Below are 16,479 nucleotides of genomic sequence, written 5' to 3' on the forward strand. Positions count from 1 at the left end.
GAAACAGAAAGATACATAAGACACGGACTATAACCACCGACCGTAATATATCATAGACTATTACAAGAATATCGTTGTATGGGTCTAAAGACAAAACCTCAATAGCTTAATATATGACATAACAAAAATGACATTTGGTACGGTCTATATGAATGATCAGATGCCCGCTCATTATACAATTCCAGTAGTTCTAGTGTTAAAGGGGCAAGTTCTATAAATTTCAAAACATCTTTTCATTCATATTATTCTTTCCACTAAATTATGCCCAAATTAAGATTTCTGAAGCATTTTAATCATTATATTTCATGGTAAAGTTTAGAGACAGAGAGTGGGGGCATGCAGAAAATGCAATTTTTTTGTGTTCTATGTAGTTTTTTATTAATGTTTTTAATTATACATTTTAAATTTGTGGTTAGCTTAATAAGCAGGACATTTAGCTTAATAATAAAATGTATTTTAGAGTTAATTTTCATGCAATTTTATATATATAATGTCCTGGGGACAGAAATGCACCCTTTCGGTGGAATGGCTATACTATACCATCTGATTATGTAATCCTGTCCGTATGAAATGCGCATCTAGCCTACTTTACAGCGATTACATGGAGATAAATTTGCAGCCTACACTGATTTAGAATACACTATTAATAAACAATTAAAATGCTATGTTATTTTTTCATACACATTTATTATCATTAGCCTACTTTTGCCGGTAATATGTAGGCCTATGCGTGCGATTAGTCCTTGCTTAAATGAATGACTAGCCTACTAGGAAAAATATTCAGTCTATGGCAACTCTAATCAATAGCCTACATTTAATAGTTGAATTATTTAATTAGTAGCCTAATTAGTTCCCAGCTCTTACATTAAACTGAGTGTAGCATAATTAGTTAATGAACTAATAAAATAACAAAATAAAGTTTCAGTTAAGATGCTAACATATTTCTGTATCGCATTGCTTATTCCACCACACAAAGGACTGTTTATAAGGTGACAATCCATTATACATGTAAAGATTGTAGGCTGTATCTTGAAGATTTTTGTATTTTATTGTATCTTCTGTTATAAAGATGAAGACTGACATTTCGTTAATAAAATAAATAATAACACAATGTTGTAAAAAATAACTCAGGCTATGTTCTGTTCTGACTACTTTTTGTTTAATTATATCTATGATGATATAGCCTATTAACAAAAAATAAATATTATTATATTCATATATTATATTTAAAAAAAACGTATAGGCCTATATAAAATATATTTTAAAAAAGGGCCTCACTGATTAATTTTGCCTGGGGTCCGCCTCTGATTCAGGGCTGCTACTATTAGCTTAAGATTTTTAAATGTAGAAGTTTGATAAATGCGTGATAGGCTATTTTATGTGGATAAAGGCATATTTTGTACATGACTACACATGTCCTTATAAGGCCAAGAAAATATGTTTTTTTGCATATTAAGAGAAAAAATGTCTTTTAAGGACATTACGATCTTGCTATTACGAGAAAAAAATGTCTCGTTTTTAACATGTTGGACATAAGATCTCGCTATTACGAGAAAACGGAGAAAAGTGGTTTTGGAAATGGTACAAAAAGAGCATGTCAGTTTGTTGTCAATAAACAATGTCACAACACCACCAACAATGTAAGAGGCCTGTGGAGATTTTGAGAAGAACTATGGATTCAACATTAATAATGATTTTCATAATGCACGGTAAGTATATATTTTGTGATGTAGAAAAAATTCTAGGCAGCAGATGTAAATAAATGGTCAATTAAGTTCAGAAATTGGTAAATACAAAAGTAAATATTTGCTGCATTGTTTGTATTGTATTGTATGTAATTCTTTGGGGTAGAGAGGTAAAACCTGTATATCAAAACCCTTAATCAAAAACTTTCTGAAAAACATGTATTTTCATAAATACAAGGAAGGCTAAAAGTGCTGCACAGGTGTACCTTATCTCAGTATCAGTATGTGTAATGTAATATAATGTGTAAAGTGTAGTGTGTGTGAAGTATATATATATATATACTTCGAAAAACACTGAACAATCTCAGATTCATAAGGCTTAATGTGTTATCAGAAGGGGCTCTCTAACAAATAATGCATAGTGGTTAAATTATAAAAAGATGCTTTAGAAATATGCTACAGTAGGAGTGTACATGAAAATACTATTTGAAGGAAATGTGTAATTATCCTTACACAACTTCTATTGTGATTGTGAAAATAGTCATGACTTTCAGGGCTTGAACTGTCTAAATAGGCCCATTTAAATCATGCTGTAGTTATTATATGTAGGCCTAGTTGTAGCCTGTATTCTGAAAAATACATTGTTCAACATGTATTTTCACATTAAAATTTGGTATTTACAAGCTTAATCTAGTTAGGTTCTCTGTGTTTGAACAAGAGCACTAAACCAGTTGGCGGTGCTAATGTCCAAAAAATGTAGGTACGTGTTAACATGCAATTTACGTGTTAACAGCTATTACATTTAAAAAAAGCTTAATGTAGGCTTACTATGAAAGACTTATGTACACTGTTTTTTTTTTTTTGTGTTTTTTTTTGTTTAAGTGCAAACAATTTAAGTTACATTTAAATAGAACAAAATGTTGAAAGTTAGTTAACTAAATTTTGTTTATTTAAATGTAGCTAAAATAAATTGATTGCAACCACTTTTTTTAAAAAAAATGTAGTAAATTCAATGAATTTTTTATTTGAAATATTAGTAAATATTAGTAAATGTACTTTTTTTTCAATGAGCAGTGTTCTTTATCATTCCTGTAATAACACGACTCTAAAAAAAAGAGAAATAATTCTGTTGTACAGTTAAGTGATGGATCATTCTGTGAAATGAAGACCCTGGTGTCTTTCAAGAGTGAGGATGGGGCATCTTCTGCATCCACCACAAACAGATTCTGTGTTTTAATTAAAGAATTTTGTTTTAGAGATGTTCAGCTAAATACAGTATATCCTCAACATTTATATAGTGTCTCTCTCATAATGTATTTGCTGTCCATCCTCAATCACTCAAATGGAAATGCGTAATTATTAGGCCTAACGACAAGTGTTGAACAATGTCTGTTGAAGTGCCTTTTTACATAAATACTTGAAGTATTTCCAAAAAACACTTCCTTTCTGCATAAATACTTGCCACACAAACCGTTGAGAAACACAACACAGTCCACTACAGGAGAGAGAAACTAGTGTTAGTTTGCTGACACTAAAACACTCAGATAGTGTAAATGAAAATACAGAAAAGGGTAAAACTCAGAAAATATGCAGAGAAGATGAAACAACATTGATCATGTGTAAGAATATGTGGATGTTGTAAGAGGTAAAGTCAGAAAAGAGATCACAGATTCAACGCCACAAGAATCCAGTCTTCTGAACTCACAGGTAACTGAGATTAATCAAGAATATATTTCAGTAGATAGTTCAATGTATGAATTATAAGCTTTATTTTAAAATTATGTTCCATCTATATATATATATATATATATATATATAATATATTTAAAATTATGTTCCATCTATATATATGACTATAACCATTTCAACTGCACCATAAATGTCTTGTGTATGAAGGTTCAATAATGGACTCAGAAGACCGAATAGAAAGGATTGTTGATATCTACATCAGTGCAGAGGCTGTAAGAGAAATGAAATTTAAGAAAGACACAGAAGACTTCAACACAGCAAAACCCCAAACACCTCAACACACAGGTAACTGAGATTAAAGGATTCAGCCAAAAAAAGGAACAGTTCAGGATTATGATGACAAAGCTTTGCCTAAATACGGATTTTTGATTTTTTAGAAAAGGTTCTTGAGATGTTGTTTGTCAACCCCGTTTACATTTTCCCTAAATAAAACCTTTAGAAAAATGTGTACGTTTTCCTTCGGCTTGCTAGAAAGAAAGTCATATACAGTGAATCTCGGATGAGTAAATAATCAGGAAACTATTTTTTGAGTGAACTGTTCCTCTGCATTTATTCACAAAACACAAGGACAAAAACCACACTAATAAACATCTGACAAGAGGTAAAGTTAGTCTACAGTTCACATGTTTCAGAAGATGTGAGTCGTATGATATGAGGAAGGGAAGAGAGTAACATCATATCTATCATCTTCAGGAAGTGATGGTGTGAAGATCAGAAGCTCCAGAGCAGCTGGTGTGTGTTTGGGGCTGCTGTGTGTTCTTCTGCTGACTGCAGTCTTAGTGCTGTGTGTCTTCATCTATACAAAGAGTACAAACTACACACAAGAGAGACAACAGCTGCTAACTAAGATCACCAACCTCACAGAAGAGAGAGACCAGTTAAAATCAGAAAGAAATGAACTTCAGAAACGTTTAGCAGGTAAGTTTCTTCAGTCTAACCACTAACTTGCTTCATAGCAGACTCCGTTTTTAAAGTGGAGTGAACTGGATCTGTCATGTGGCTATAATTATGTATATATAATTATATAATATAATAATGATATAATATGATATAATTATATAATTAATTATGTCATGTCTATAATTAATAATAATCTAGGGAAGTCAAATGAATATAATACAGTACACGGTGCCTAGTAAACAGACTACTTCACTGCTTAGTGAACACTAGTTTGATGAATATAAAAAGCTGTGACTAAAACCTCCTTTTAGGAATCAATCAGTAATTCTGCAGGTCAATGTCTCTTACCGTATACAGCAGACATAGAGGGAAGAATTCAGCAATAAGCTTTAAGAAAAGTTCATTTTCATTACACTACTGTAAAGAGATTTTGCAGTAGATGAAAAACACTAGAAAAGTTAAAAGACCAAATAATTATGAAGACACAATCGAGTATGAAGTCAGTTACTGTACAGTAACAAATAAATAAATAATTCAGCATCCATTCAGTTCAGTACTCCAGCAGTTTATTAGTCTTTAGTCTATCAGTTTCTTAGTCTTCTAGACTTTCTCTGCCTCTCCTAGTCGTCTCTCAGTCCTGCAAAAATAAATGTAAGAAGTACTTTACTACAAATCAATTCAACAGTTATGAGTTTGCGGGTGTACAGTATTTACTACACAGAAGAGTGAAAAGTTCTCTCATCTTAAAGTACAGTGACGATGTGCTGAAATTATACTGTAAGTGTAAGTAGAGTAAAACCCTCTAGATGAGTCTGTAGGTCACTCCATGAACATGATCAACTATAGAGCTTTGTATTTCTACAGGAACAAATGTCCTTCGACCCCGTTCTCTTCATTTTTCTTTTCCCCTCCTCTTCCTCTTTGTCTCCCACCACAAGGATTAATTTTTCAAAAGCACATAATCCCATGTGTTCATGTTCATATTATCCTGAGATTCTGACTGGTTTTGTTACTAATATTTACACATAGATAAATATGTGCTGTTTGAGTTCATATAGTGATGCTTGAGGTTATTATATTGTGTGCTTGTGTTTTCTGAATGAGAACATGGTTAAACCTGTTGAAAATGAGGGCATTTTTGTGTAGAGTTTAGCAGAAAATACTGGTCAAATTGAAAACAGGTGAAATGTTAAAGGTTTTGAGAAACGTCTTTGTTTCGAGAACTGAATGAATGGTTTGGAAAGTTGGGATAAATGAATCAGTTATAGTGTGTTAGCAATCGAGAAAAACTGTAATAAATAGTCCTGTAATAATTACAATAACTGATTTAGTGACATAAGAAAAAGATTAGCTATCAACGAGACAAATGATTAATAAAGTCATAAACAGCATATTATAAACAACTACTAGAATATATACACTACTACAACTAACAACCATTTTACAGTAACTTGATGTGGATCAAAGTTTAGTTCATGTCTTATCTGGTTGTGTTTATAGATGGATGGAAGTACTATCAATCCAGTCTTTACTTCATTTCCTCTGAGAAGAAGAGCTGGACTGAGAGCAGAAGATACTGTAGAGAGAGAGGAGCAGATCTGATCATCATCAACAACACAGAGGAACAAGTGAGTGTGTGTGTGTGATCGTGGTGTTTAGTTTTTAAATTAAAGATAATGTGATGAAATGTGTCTGTGCTCATTTAATAAATCATGTTATTGTTTGACTTCTCAGGAGTTTGTGAAGATCATTTCTGGTGGTTCTGAAGTCTGGATTGGTCTGACTGATATTGAAGTGGAGGGCAGATGGAAATGGGTTGATGGCAGCAGCATGACCTCTGGGTGAGAAATCACTGAACTGATCTGATTATTATGTAATAAATGATTGTCTCAGTCAGTATCATATCACACAGAAAGCAGCTCTGAAGATCTAACGCTGATCTGTTGATGCAGGTTCTGGGCGTCTGGAGAGCCAAACAGCTATCGGGGAAAAGAGGAAGACTGTGCTATTAATCGTTCATCAGGATGGGCTGATTTTTCATGTGATTATATGTCTAAATGGATCTGTGAGAAGAGTGTTCTTAAATGACACATTTCAATAAATATGTATATAGTGCATTATGAAAATTTAAATATAATGTATGGTAATGATCCTATTACATTTATCTTGTTGGTTTGAATAAATGTTATGACTGCACATGGATCCTGTTTTCCCATTTCCCGTTTGTTTTTATTCAGTATATCAACAAGTTAGTTGATATACTGTTATAGCTTCTTGTATATTATTAAGACACTGTAAACTAAAGTATAACTGTTGTAATTATGAAGAAATACTAGTGTTGGGAGTAATGTAATATGGCCTTGAGTAAGTGCAGGGGAAGACAAGCTTTCATAATATTTGCTTTGAAAACTTGCAAAAGAAAAGGTTTTCATAGTGTAGTGACCAAATAATAAAGCTTTATTCTTTCTCAACATGAAGAAAGAACACGTGGTACAGAAACTGTTGTGGCAGCAACATAAAAAATAAAGTTCCTATTTCAGTTTTTCAATATTTTTGCGTACAGCAGGCACATGTGGGCGGTGGGGGGATACAGAGCACGTAGAGAACGAGGAGAAGTTCCACGTCTACGTATCGACCTTAGTGAACCCGTGACGTTTCAAAGCCAAGCCGCTTCTTCTTCAGGCATTGTTACACTAGAGCGTCGTCGAGTGTCTTATTAAAGCAAAAAACCCAAGTGCAAGATGTTGCCAACTCGAGTGATTCAGTCAGAATGATCAGATCATGATCTACATAATGACCTAAATGAACATCCAGCTGATCACGAGAGAGAATCTTACACCAGATCGTTTACAGAAGTCAAAGGTTTGAAGACGATCAGATACCGTCGTAGTTCTTAAACGATGCTGACCCACGATCCGCCGGCGTTCCCATGTAATTAAACCTTTTGATACTTCTGTACTGATTAACAGTGTGCAGGAATTGTTTTCTTTTTCCTTGAGTTTTGATCTTTGTGGTCTTTGTCTCCTACGCACCTATCAATTGCCGTCAGGTGTGCGGAGATTGATTGTTCATTAATTGGATTTTTGAAATGTAATAATCTTAATAGTACATTTAACAAACTGCTACTTTTTTTTACATCCAGCGTTAGCAGTAACATGATTTCAAAAAAATTATGGTGATCTAATTACTTCTACAGTCAAAAGTAGTAAGTCAAAATATTACAATACCTTAGTTACACATAAGGGTAAATGATGACAGAATTTTCCTTTTTGGTTGAATTAACTTTTTCATTAAGAAGTACAAAAGAAAAAGAGTTTAATTCTGAGGGACAGAGAGAGTGGAAAATAGTTGTGTGAAACATAACGTAGACGGAAAGTGAACTTTTTGATGTGTGAAAACAAATGATGTAAAAAGGCTTGACAATTACACTAATGTGACTTTCTATTGTTTATTTCATAAAGGCTGTAAGGAGTGAAATTATTTCCTTATGAAATTAATTCTTTGTGAAGCCAGACTTTCAGGAACTCTCGCAATGCAAATGCAGATGCACCAAAACAATGGGCTTTGATCTCCTCGTGGACCAAACAAACAGATAGGAAGATCTGGAAGAAAGACCATTTGTTCTTTGGTACCTTCACCCATCCTTCCCCCCAGGGCACATGGTCCAGGCAACTAAAAGTTGTTACGCTCACATAAAACATTTACTATATCTTCAGGATTCATGATTGTAAACTTTTCATGTTTGGTGTCATTTTAAAGGTCTTTGTGCGATTGGTAAATTGGTCTCAATTTCAAAGTAGTCATTTATATTATGAGAAAGATTGAAAACTTTTGTAGAATTGTGTTCTGCTGAGGAGGGGGTGTGTTCCCCTTTAGGGGTCTGTGAGAATGTTTATCTCCAGCCAGGTGTGACCCTTATGTGATCACGGGAGCCTAAAGAACCAAAAGGATGTTTTTACAACTGATTTGAAGATTTCTTTGTTATCTGGTCTGAGTATTTAAGGGAAGTGACAAAACACTACTGCACGATTCTGTTGCCAGAAAGCCCGTAGTGTGGAGTGTATTTCATATGCTCCATACTATGTATCTTCCTGAAGTCAGGTATACTATTATGTAATTGTGTTAAACACATTGTGCCTACAGAGCACACTGTATAGTTGTTTGTGCTACTACATGTACACATTGGCTAGTTAAGTTTATTCTCTAAAAACACCTGAGTGCTTTGCTATGCATTTTAGACCATGTGTCTTAAATTAGGATAACTGTTACATGTGTGACTATGTTAAATTTGTGTGCCTCCTGCATGGATCACTTGGCCGTTCCCAATATGGCTACAGTGTCTTTGTGCAGAAGCAAAGTTGCAACACAACTACAATGTGATTTACACTTACACTATCCTTTCTAAATTGGCTTCTAATTATTTTCATTATGTAATTGGCATGATACAATTTTACCTGATTGATAATAAATTGTTATATTTGATTTATTCTGCATTATTCTTAATTCATTATTACTAGTAGATTAAAGTGAAGGTATTACCTCAAATCTGTGTTCAGGATTGTTCATACGAAAGGTTTAATAGATGGAGCATGGGGCACATCAATTGAGTCCATTTCGATTTCTGACTATCGCTGTCTTAAATAAGTTGCAGTTTTCGTAAATATATAAAAACTATACTTTTTGTACGAGTAAGCAGGGCGCGACCGACTTAAAGGTAGATATTTACCCTGCATCCAATGTTTAAGATCAGACTGACGAGTTTGTGTCCGAGAAGAGCATTCAATAGGCCGAAATGTTACTTCTAAAGCGATATCGGGTCTGCAATGAACGAATAATTGAAAGTATGGGATTTTCAGAATACTCAAATATCTAAATTAATAAACAATCGATATCTGTGATCAGCTTTTGATAGAAATATTGCCTAAATTTAGTGATCACGTGAAATTGGAGTCAGATTAAACATTGAGCTAGACTAAAATTCAAACTAAATCCTGATAAATTCAGAGGCGCAAAGAAAAGACCGAATACGCATTAAACCTTCGACCAGGCCGCTGGATTCCGCTTTTTGGGCTGGCGGGTGGATCCTTACAGAAGCTTTAACATGCACATAAGGATTCACACTGGAGAGAAGCCTTACACATGCCCTCAATGTGGAAAGAGTTTCACTCAACAAGGAAACTTTAACAGGCACAAGAGAGTTCACACTGGAGAGAAGCCATTCACATGTAAACTGTGTGGAAACAGTTTTATTGAAAAAGGAAGCCTCAGAAGGCACATGAGGATTCATACTGGAGAGAAGCCTTACACATGCCCTCAGTGTGGAAAGAGTTTCACTCAACAAGGAAACTTTAACCGGCACAAGAGAGTTCACACTGGAGAGAAGCTGTTCACATGTAAACTGTGTGGAAACAGTTTCACACGACAAACAAGCTTTAACGGGCACATGAGAATTCACACCAGAGAGAAGATTAAACCTGCAAACTGTGTGGAAGAACTTCTACAAAACTAAACCTTAACCATCACACGAACAGTCACACTAGTGACATGATCAGTGGAAAGAGTTTCAGGCATAAAGCAACCTTTAATAATCACATGAGGCTTCATACTGGAGAGAGACCTTTTATGTGTCTTCAGTGTAAAATGTGTTTCACATATCAAAAAGACCTCAAACATCATTGTTGCAAGCAGGATGGGGCCAAGAGCCATGGGAAGGGATTGAGGCCTCGAGTTTCATGGAAGGTTCCCGCCTCCTTGCTCTGTTCCCACGGCTCTCAGCCCCACCCTGCTTGCTACATGTAAATTGATGTAAAATTTTGGGGTGTTTTAGATACCGAAGACTTGATCAGGGCTGCGTTTACCAAAAGCATCGTAAGCTTAAGTACATCGTAGACCCATTGAAACCACCAAAGCTTACAATGCTTTTGGGAAATGCAGTCCAGAATTTTGCTAAAACAATGCAAAGAACTGAATTTCACAAGATGCCCTAAGTCTCACACTGGATGATCATAAAACTGAGACCTGTCACCACAAAGCCTGAGTTTAATAGTTACTCCTCTACGGACGATTTTATAAACTAGTGACAGTATAAAAATAACTCCTCCAGCATTCTCAACTTTAGGCAGTTAACCCAAGATAAACGGTTCTGGAGACACACATTCCGAATGTCACAGGGACAAAAGTGGGATTTCCCTCTCTCAAGATAAAGAGCTAAAGCCAGACTCCCTTTTGACCTCTTCCTTGCTTGCATGACTGGAATCCTCTCTAAAACCCACAGAGACTGTCTTCTTTACATATAAAATGCTTCAGATCATTCCAAAAGGAGGCTATCAGAAATTCATTTGAACAATTCCACATCATGTCTGACTGTCATCCATATAATACAGTACATACAGTAGGTGGCCAACCAAAACGATCGTTCTGCCGTGATCATTTGCAGCATTTGACCACTGAGTGGCACTTTAACCACAAGTTCCCTTTCAAGGGAACTTCGAACTGCGTCCTCTAGGGGTCGCTATGGAAAAAACACCAACGAGTTGGCCGGCGACAGCCTCTGACGTCACTACCGGTGCGACTATAAAACAGGCACCGGGAAAACACGTCATTCTCTTCTTCGTCTTCACTGACTGTTTTGTTTGAAGCGTGCATCTGAAAGAACCGGTAAGAGCGCTCTTTCTCTGTCTATCATGGCGACTACTAGCAAGCGTTTAGACAATGTATGCATCCGTGTCGGCGTTATTTGACACCTGATGACACACACGATCTTTACATGATTTGTTTGGGTAAAGAGCACGCACGCGATGTCTTTGAGGAGGCAATCTGCGTGCATTGCGAGCATTTTTTCAAGGAAAAAGCTCCGCTCTCGTTCGTCTCTCTTTCCAAGGAAAATAAAAGGCAGCCATCTGCTTCCCGCGGTTCAGGACCCGCCGCTGCTGAGGCACGGAGGAGAATGGATCTGTCTGAATGGTTTAAAGAGGGACTTTCCCTTTCGCGCTCATAATGGCTGCGGACGAGAGAGAGCCTTGGGAGGATGATGTTATATCTTTAACACTTTCTGATACTGAGGTTAGTGCTCTGCTGGGTTTTTACCCAGGAAAAGCAGGAGATATTTGAGGATGGTGAAGAAGCTGAGGCTGAGCCTTCTCAATTCTCCTGCCCTGCGTATGTAGAGCTGTTGAGTTTATGGATCGTGCCTCGATGAGCGTTATCTTTCCGACCATAGCCCTCCAGCTCAGGTGAGCCTTCCATTTCTGCCTGATCTCCATACAGAGATCGAAAGGAAATGAAAGAGGCCGTTTTCTTCTCGCATCCATCGGTTTCAGCATAAGAGTTTTGCCGACATCGAGGCGATGCGCGAAAACGGCTATGAGAGGATGCCCCCTGCAGAAAGAGCTTTCATTCTGCGGGGGAGACATCCTCTCTTAATCTCCCTCCTTGCCATCTAAGCCCCTTCAAGCAATGCATCTTGCTTAAATGGCAAGGCATACGCAGCAGCAGGTCAGGCTGTGGCTTTATTACAAAATAAATGCTTCAAGCATATTAGAATGATCTGCTAAAAGACCTGGATAGACGCGAAGGCCTTTTTCCTGATCAGGAAGCCGAGCTGCGCCGCACCACAGGCCTCTCTCCGGGCTACCAAGCAGGCCGCCTCTGCCAAGCGCAGGACTATGGCGGCCATGGTGGTGGCGGAGAGACATCTGTGGATGAACCTGGCAGACATCGGGAAGAAAGAAAAGGCTTTCTTCTCGATGCTCAGGTTTCGTCTTCTGAACTTTTCGGTATTTCCGTTGAGACGGTGATCGAGAAGTTCCGGGAGACGAAGGCGCACTCCGCTGCTTTCAGATCCTTCGTTCCACGAAGGTCCAGGTCTGAGCCCGAACAACATAGGGGTCCTGGCCTGTCTCGATCTGAGGATGAAAGATGGGCACAGAAGGCTAGTGTCGCGACTCACGCTCCTCCCCCACCTGCGGGCAGGGTTAAGAGGAATTGTGGGTCACAAGGGGGTAAGCAGAACCTAAGGGATGTGATCCAGATGAGGCAGCGTTCTCGTCTGAGTCAGAGTGATACTGAGGTATCTACTCGTTCCCTTTAGGGATTTTTAACTTTTGCTTTTATCCCCCCCTTCTTAATTCCCCTGTAACCACCAGCTCTCCACCTGATCGAGGTTAGGTGGAAACCTCTAACGCATAACAGTCTCCTATGCTGGACCTATAATGTTTTTGGCTGGTTCTATGTTCATAGCAACCACCTTACTGATGGTCCGGACTAAAAGGAGGCGCCCCTTGAGCGGGGCTCCAGCGCAGGAGGGTTGGAGTATAAAAATAACCCTTTCTGTATATACTTACCTGACCACCGGGGAAAAGAGAGCCCTAAAAGAGCTACGCGATAACACTAATATGGTTATTAAATCCGCTGACAAAGGTAACGCTACGGTCATATTAGACAGGGCACATTATATAGGGGAGGGCCTCAGACAGCTGTCCGTGCGCAATCATTATCATCCACTCGAGGGTCCAGTCTACTTGGAAACTGCAAAGGAAGTGGAAGATATATTAGAGGATATGGTGCAAAAGAGGGTAATAAATGGTAAACAAAAGAAATATCTGATGGGTGAGGGCCCACCCAGACCAAGACTTTTTTACCTGTTACCGAAGATCCATAAAGAACCGGCGAAATGGAGCATACCTTTTGTAGTTCCACCCGGCCGGCCAATAGTGTCCGATTGTAACAGCGAGACGTACTGCACCGCGGAATATATCGAGCACTTCCTCAACCCTCTCTCCACCAGACATCCAAGCTATTTAAAAGATACGTACGATTTTATTTCCAAAATTGGCAAACTTAAAATTCCATCAAACTCCTTTTTGTTCACCATTGACATAGACAGTCTATACACCAATATTGATACCCCTACTGGCATTACAGCAGTCCAAAACTGTATGAAAAAATACCCCGACCCCCATAGGCCAGATGAACATCTCCTAAAACTATTAGAGATAAACCTGACTAAAAATGACTTCGAATTCGACTCTAAATTTTACCTGCAAGTCAAGGGAACGGCCATGGGGAAAAAGTTTGCACCATCGTACGCTAACATTTTCATGGCGGATTGGGAGCAAACGGCCCTCGCGACCTCCGCCTTGAAACCGCTAGCTTACTTCCAGTGAAGGCTTTTAAAGGCATAGTTATCAGCCCTGATGACTTTGCCGATTTCTTTAGGCAGGCTGGACAACGGGGGCTCCCAATCAGATGGGTGGGTAAAAGGCACTTTTTCTTTGGAATTCTTTTTGCCCTCAAAATATGTCTCGAGCTTAATTCTGCGATGATAAGACTGTATATCCGCTAACAATTCTTTTTTTAGGCATTTGGGAGGGGTGGGAATGAAGGAAAGGCCCTTCTCCAGAACGGAGGTTTGATCTTTCGTTAAGATCAGGGACTTGGATAGATTAATTATAAGTTTTTGGGGACCACGTTTTGGGCTGTCGGGTTTTAGAGGTTTAAATGGTCCATCCAATTTGTGAACAGTGCCTTGGCCGTAGCCGGTCTCCAGTGGACGCCATCACCCTCCACCCGAAAATGTGTGGCCGCCAGGAGGGGGATGGTGTTCATGTTCTTGCCGATAAAGCGATTCATATGTTTAATCATTTCTCGTTCGGCTAGCGGTAGCGCTCTAGAGAAGTTGATCAAAGGCACGATGACAGCTGTCTGCGGTAAGATCCTTCTCGCAGTTTGGTAGGCTTTTTGAATCTCCGCGATTGCTCTCAATTTATGTCTCTGTTTTCGGTTGTTAATACCAAAAGACAGGATGATCTGATCCGGGACCAGAGATACCGTGGCCTTTTCCAGAAGATTGCTCGCGTGTTGGAATTTTGCGCCCGGGAAGCAATCTATCTGGAGGTCTGGATCATCGTATTGAGGGAATCTAGACAGGTTAGAGTCGCCAATTATGACCGTTTTCTTTTTAATCGTTAAGCTCCAGTCTATGAATTTTCTATTTGTGCTAATGTGACGTAGCGGGCGGTTCAGGGAGCTGGAATGCGGACTGTCGGGCGACGCTTGTATCGTCACGGTCTGTAGCGCCGTTGTGGTCGCTGGAGGCGGCACCGTTTGTTGTGCCGGTGGTGACTCGACTCTGTCTAGATCGACCAATGGTCTAAGTGAGAATCGCCGTTCTGTTGCTGTCGGTATGGGAATCGATGTCCGTTTCAGAGCATTGGGTTCACCCTGCTCAACCCGTCTTGGGTTAGTGTCCAACAGAGGGTCGAGTTCTTTAAGGAACAGCGACAGTGGAGAAGGTATTTTCTCTGGGGTCGATGGGTCGTCAGAAAATAACAACCCGTCATTTTGGGAATGATTCGGAGAGACAATGGGCGAAGATATCGGGGGGAAGGGGAGTCGTGTGGGGTCCGGTCTTCCGCCATCAGGCTCCGGTAAAGCCTCTTCACCTCGTGGAGTGGACGCCATATTGTTAACCCGTGGGTCCACTTCCGGAGGTGGGGAAATCCCAACAGAGAGTTCCGTCACGGGGTTCTCGTGACGGCTCTGTGGAGGCGGAGTTTTATCAGAGGTTTCCGCCACGATTATGTCGTGACGGCTCTGAGGCAATGAGACAGTGAGAGAGCTTTCCGCCACTCGTGATAGGTGACGGCTCTTATGTGTCTTTTTTCTCTGCTCTATAGGTTCCACCGCCACAGCCTGTATGGGCCGAAGGGCTACGTGGAGGTCCTGAGGAGGAGCTTCCTCCTCAAAAGACCAGTCCCCTCTGGCTGGAGGGGGTGTGACAGTGCGCTGTCGGGGGCAGAGAGTAGGAGAGGTTTGTATTGACACATTTTGGTGGCTAACATTCTGTCTTACAGGGTCAATGCCAACGGAGGGCTGGACTGATGACGGCGGTTGAGTCTGCAGAGGAGCTCGACTGGTGGAAGCGACCACCGCGGCGTAAGTGCGAGGAGGTTCTCTCGCTGGAGGCTCTGCAACGACATTCTGTGCCGAAGTGCCGCTGGTTAGTTTACACACTTATGTGTAAATTGCTGGTGGTTATGTGTCTACTAATAAACTCTGTGAGTTTCCTTTGCAGTGCTCAGTTACAGTGTTTACTAAACATTCGTCAGCACCAGCCATCCGGCTTCATGTTCCGGTATTAGGCGGCTGAGATCACAGGTTTCTGCGGGAGCCTCCTTGATCATCAGGCCTGGCACAGCACTGCAGGGAATTTCATGGATGTCCGGCCAGGTCACCCTGAGGGGTCTCCTGGCCACTTAGGTGCTGTCGCATCCAGCGGGAAGTGAAGGTGGCAGTTACAGAAGTCTTCTTGTATATGCTGCCTCAGGTGATGCTCCCCTCGCTAGAGGTTTGTAAAATTCGAGCTTGCCTCTCCCGTGTGGTTCAGCGCCTCTGAGATGCTTAGGAACCTTTAGGTACACACACTAAGCTCTGTGTACTTTCTGAAAACCACATGGTGGTCAGTGTGCTCGTGTGTGGTTTGGGGACTTTGTGATGATTAGGGTATTTTTGGTTGTGCACGCAAGACTCTGCGCACTTTCTGAAATCCTGTATGGTAAGGGTTATGAGCTCCGCCTCGTTCCCTTTCTTGAGATGATTAGACATTGGTTACTTGGGCTCCATTCAGCCAGTGTGTATTTGTTTATACACTTCAAGCATCGCTTCCCTCAACATGAGGGCTATTTGGGCGTTTCTCGTGGTAGTTTAGCAGCGCTCCCCTTTTCCAAGAAGGGTCGCCTATGAGCGTGCTACTCTGGATTCAGGAGTTCTCCTCTCATATGAGACTGAGTTCACTGTTTTTCCCAGAGCGCTCCGGCATTATTTCCACAGATCGAGTTGATGACTCTCAAACATACTTTTTTGAGATGCACCATTCCATCTATGAGCTGCTCTATCTGAGTGCCACGAGAGCCCTTCCTTAGAACAGTATTTGAAAATCCATGATATGGTAAGTGTGCACGTGAAGTCTTTGCACACTTTCTGAAATCCACACTGTGGTAAGTTCGCACGCTAGTACTCTGCGTTCTTTATAAAATCCTATATGGTGAGGGCTTCACGCGGTTGCTTCGTGCCCTTTCTTGAGCTGGTAAAAGCCCCGTTCATCTTGGGCGCCACTCCACCCATGTATCCTCGGATACCTATCTAA

General features: G+C 39.9%; 2 protein-coding genes across 2 annotated transcripts; both read left to right on the forward strand.

Annotated features, from left to right (window-relative positions):
• Window positions 1-3,146: 3,146 nt before the first annotated feature.
• Window positions 3,147-6,652, forward strand: LOC109100711 (CD209 antigen-like protein E). The gene is made up of 6 exons (XM_042749610.1): window positions 3,147-3,392; window positions 3,582-3,719; window positions 4,128-4,352; window positions 5,835-5,962; window positions 6,069-6,175; window positions 6,287-6,652. Exons 2-6 carry the CDS (start codon window positions 3,590-3,592, stop codon window positions 6,420-6,422), a joined length of 726 nt encoding a protein of 241 aa, XP_042605544.1. The 5' UTR covers window positions 3,147-3,392; window positions 3,582-3,589; the 3' UTR covers window positions 6,423-6,652.
• Window positions 6,653-12,562: 5,910 nt separating this feature from the next.
• Window positions 12,563-15,419, forward strand: LOC122141649. Its single transcript, XM_042749573.1, has 2 exons — window positions 12,563-13,584; window positions 15,011-15,419. The coding sequence occupies exon 1, from the start codon at window positions 12,563-12,565 to the stop codon at window positions 13,496-13,498; it is 936 nt and encodes a 311-aa protein (XP_042605507.1). The 3' UTR covers window positions 13,499-13,584; window positions 15,011-15,419.
• The last annotated feature ends 1,060 nt before the right edge of the window (window positions 15,420-16,479 follow it).

This window comes from Cyprinus carpio, chromosome A4 (genome assembly GCF_018340385.1).
Source record: "Cyprinus carpio isolate SPL01 chromosome A4, ASM1834038v1, whole genome shotgun sequence".
Taxonomy (NCBI): Eukaryota; Metazoa; Chordata; class Actinopteri; order Cypriniformes; family Cyprinidae; genus Cyprinus; species Cyprinus carpio.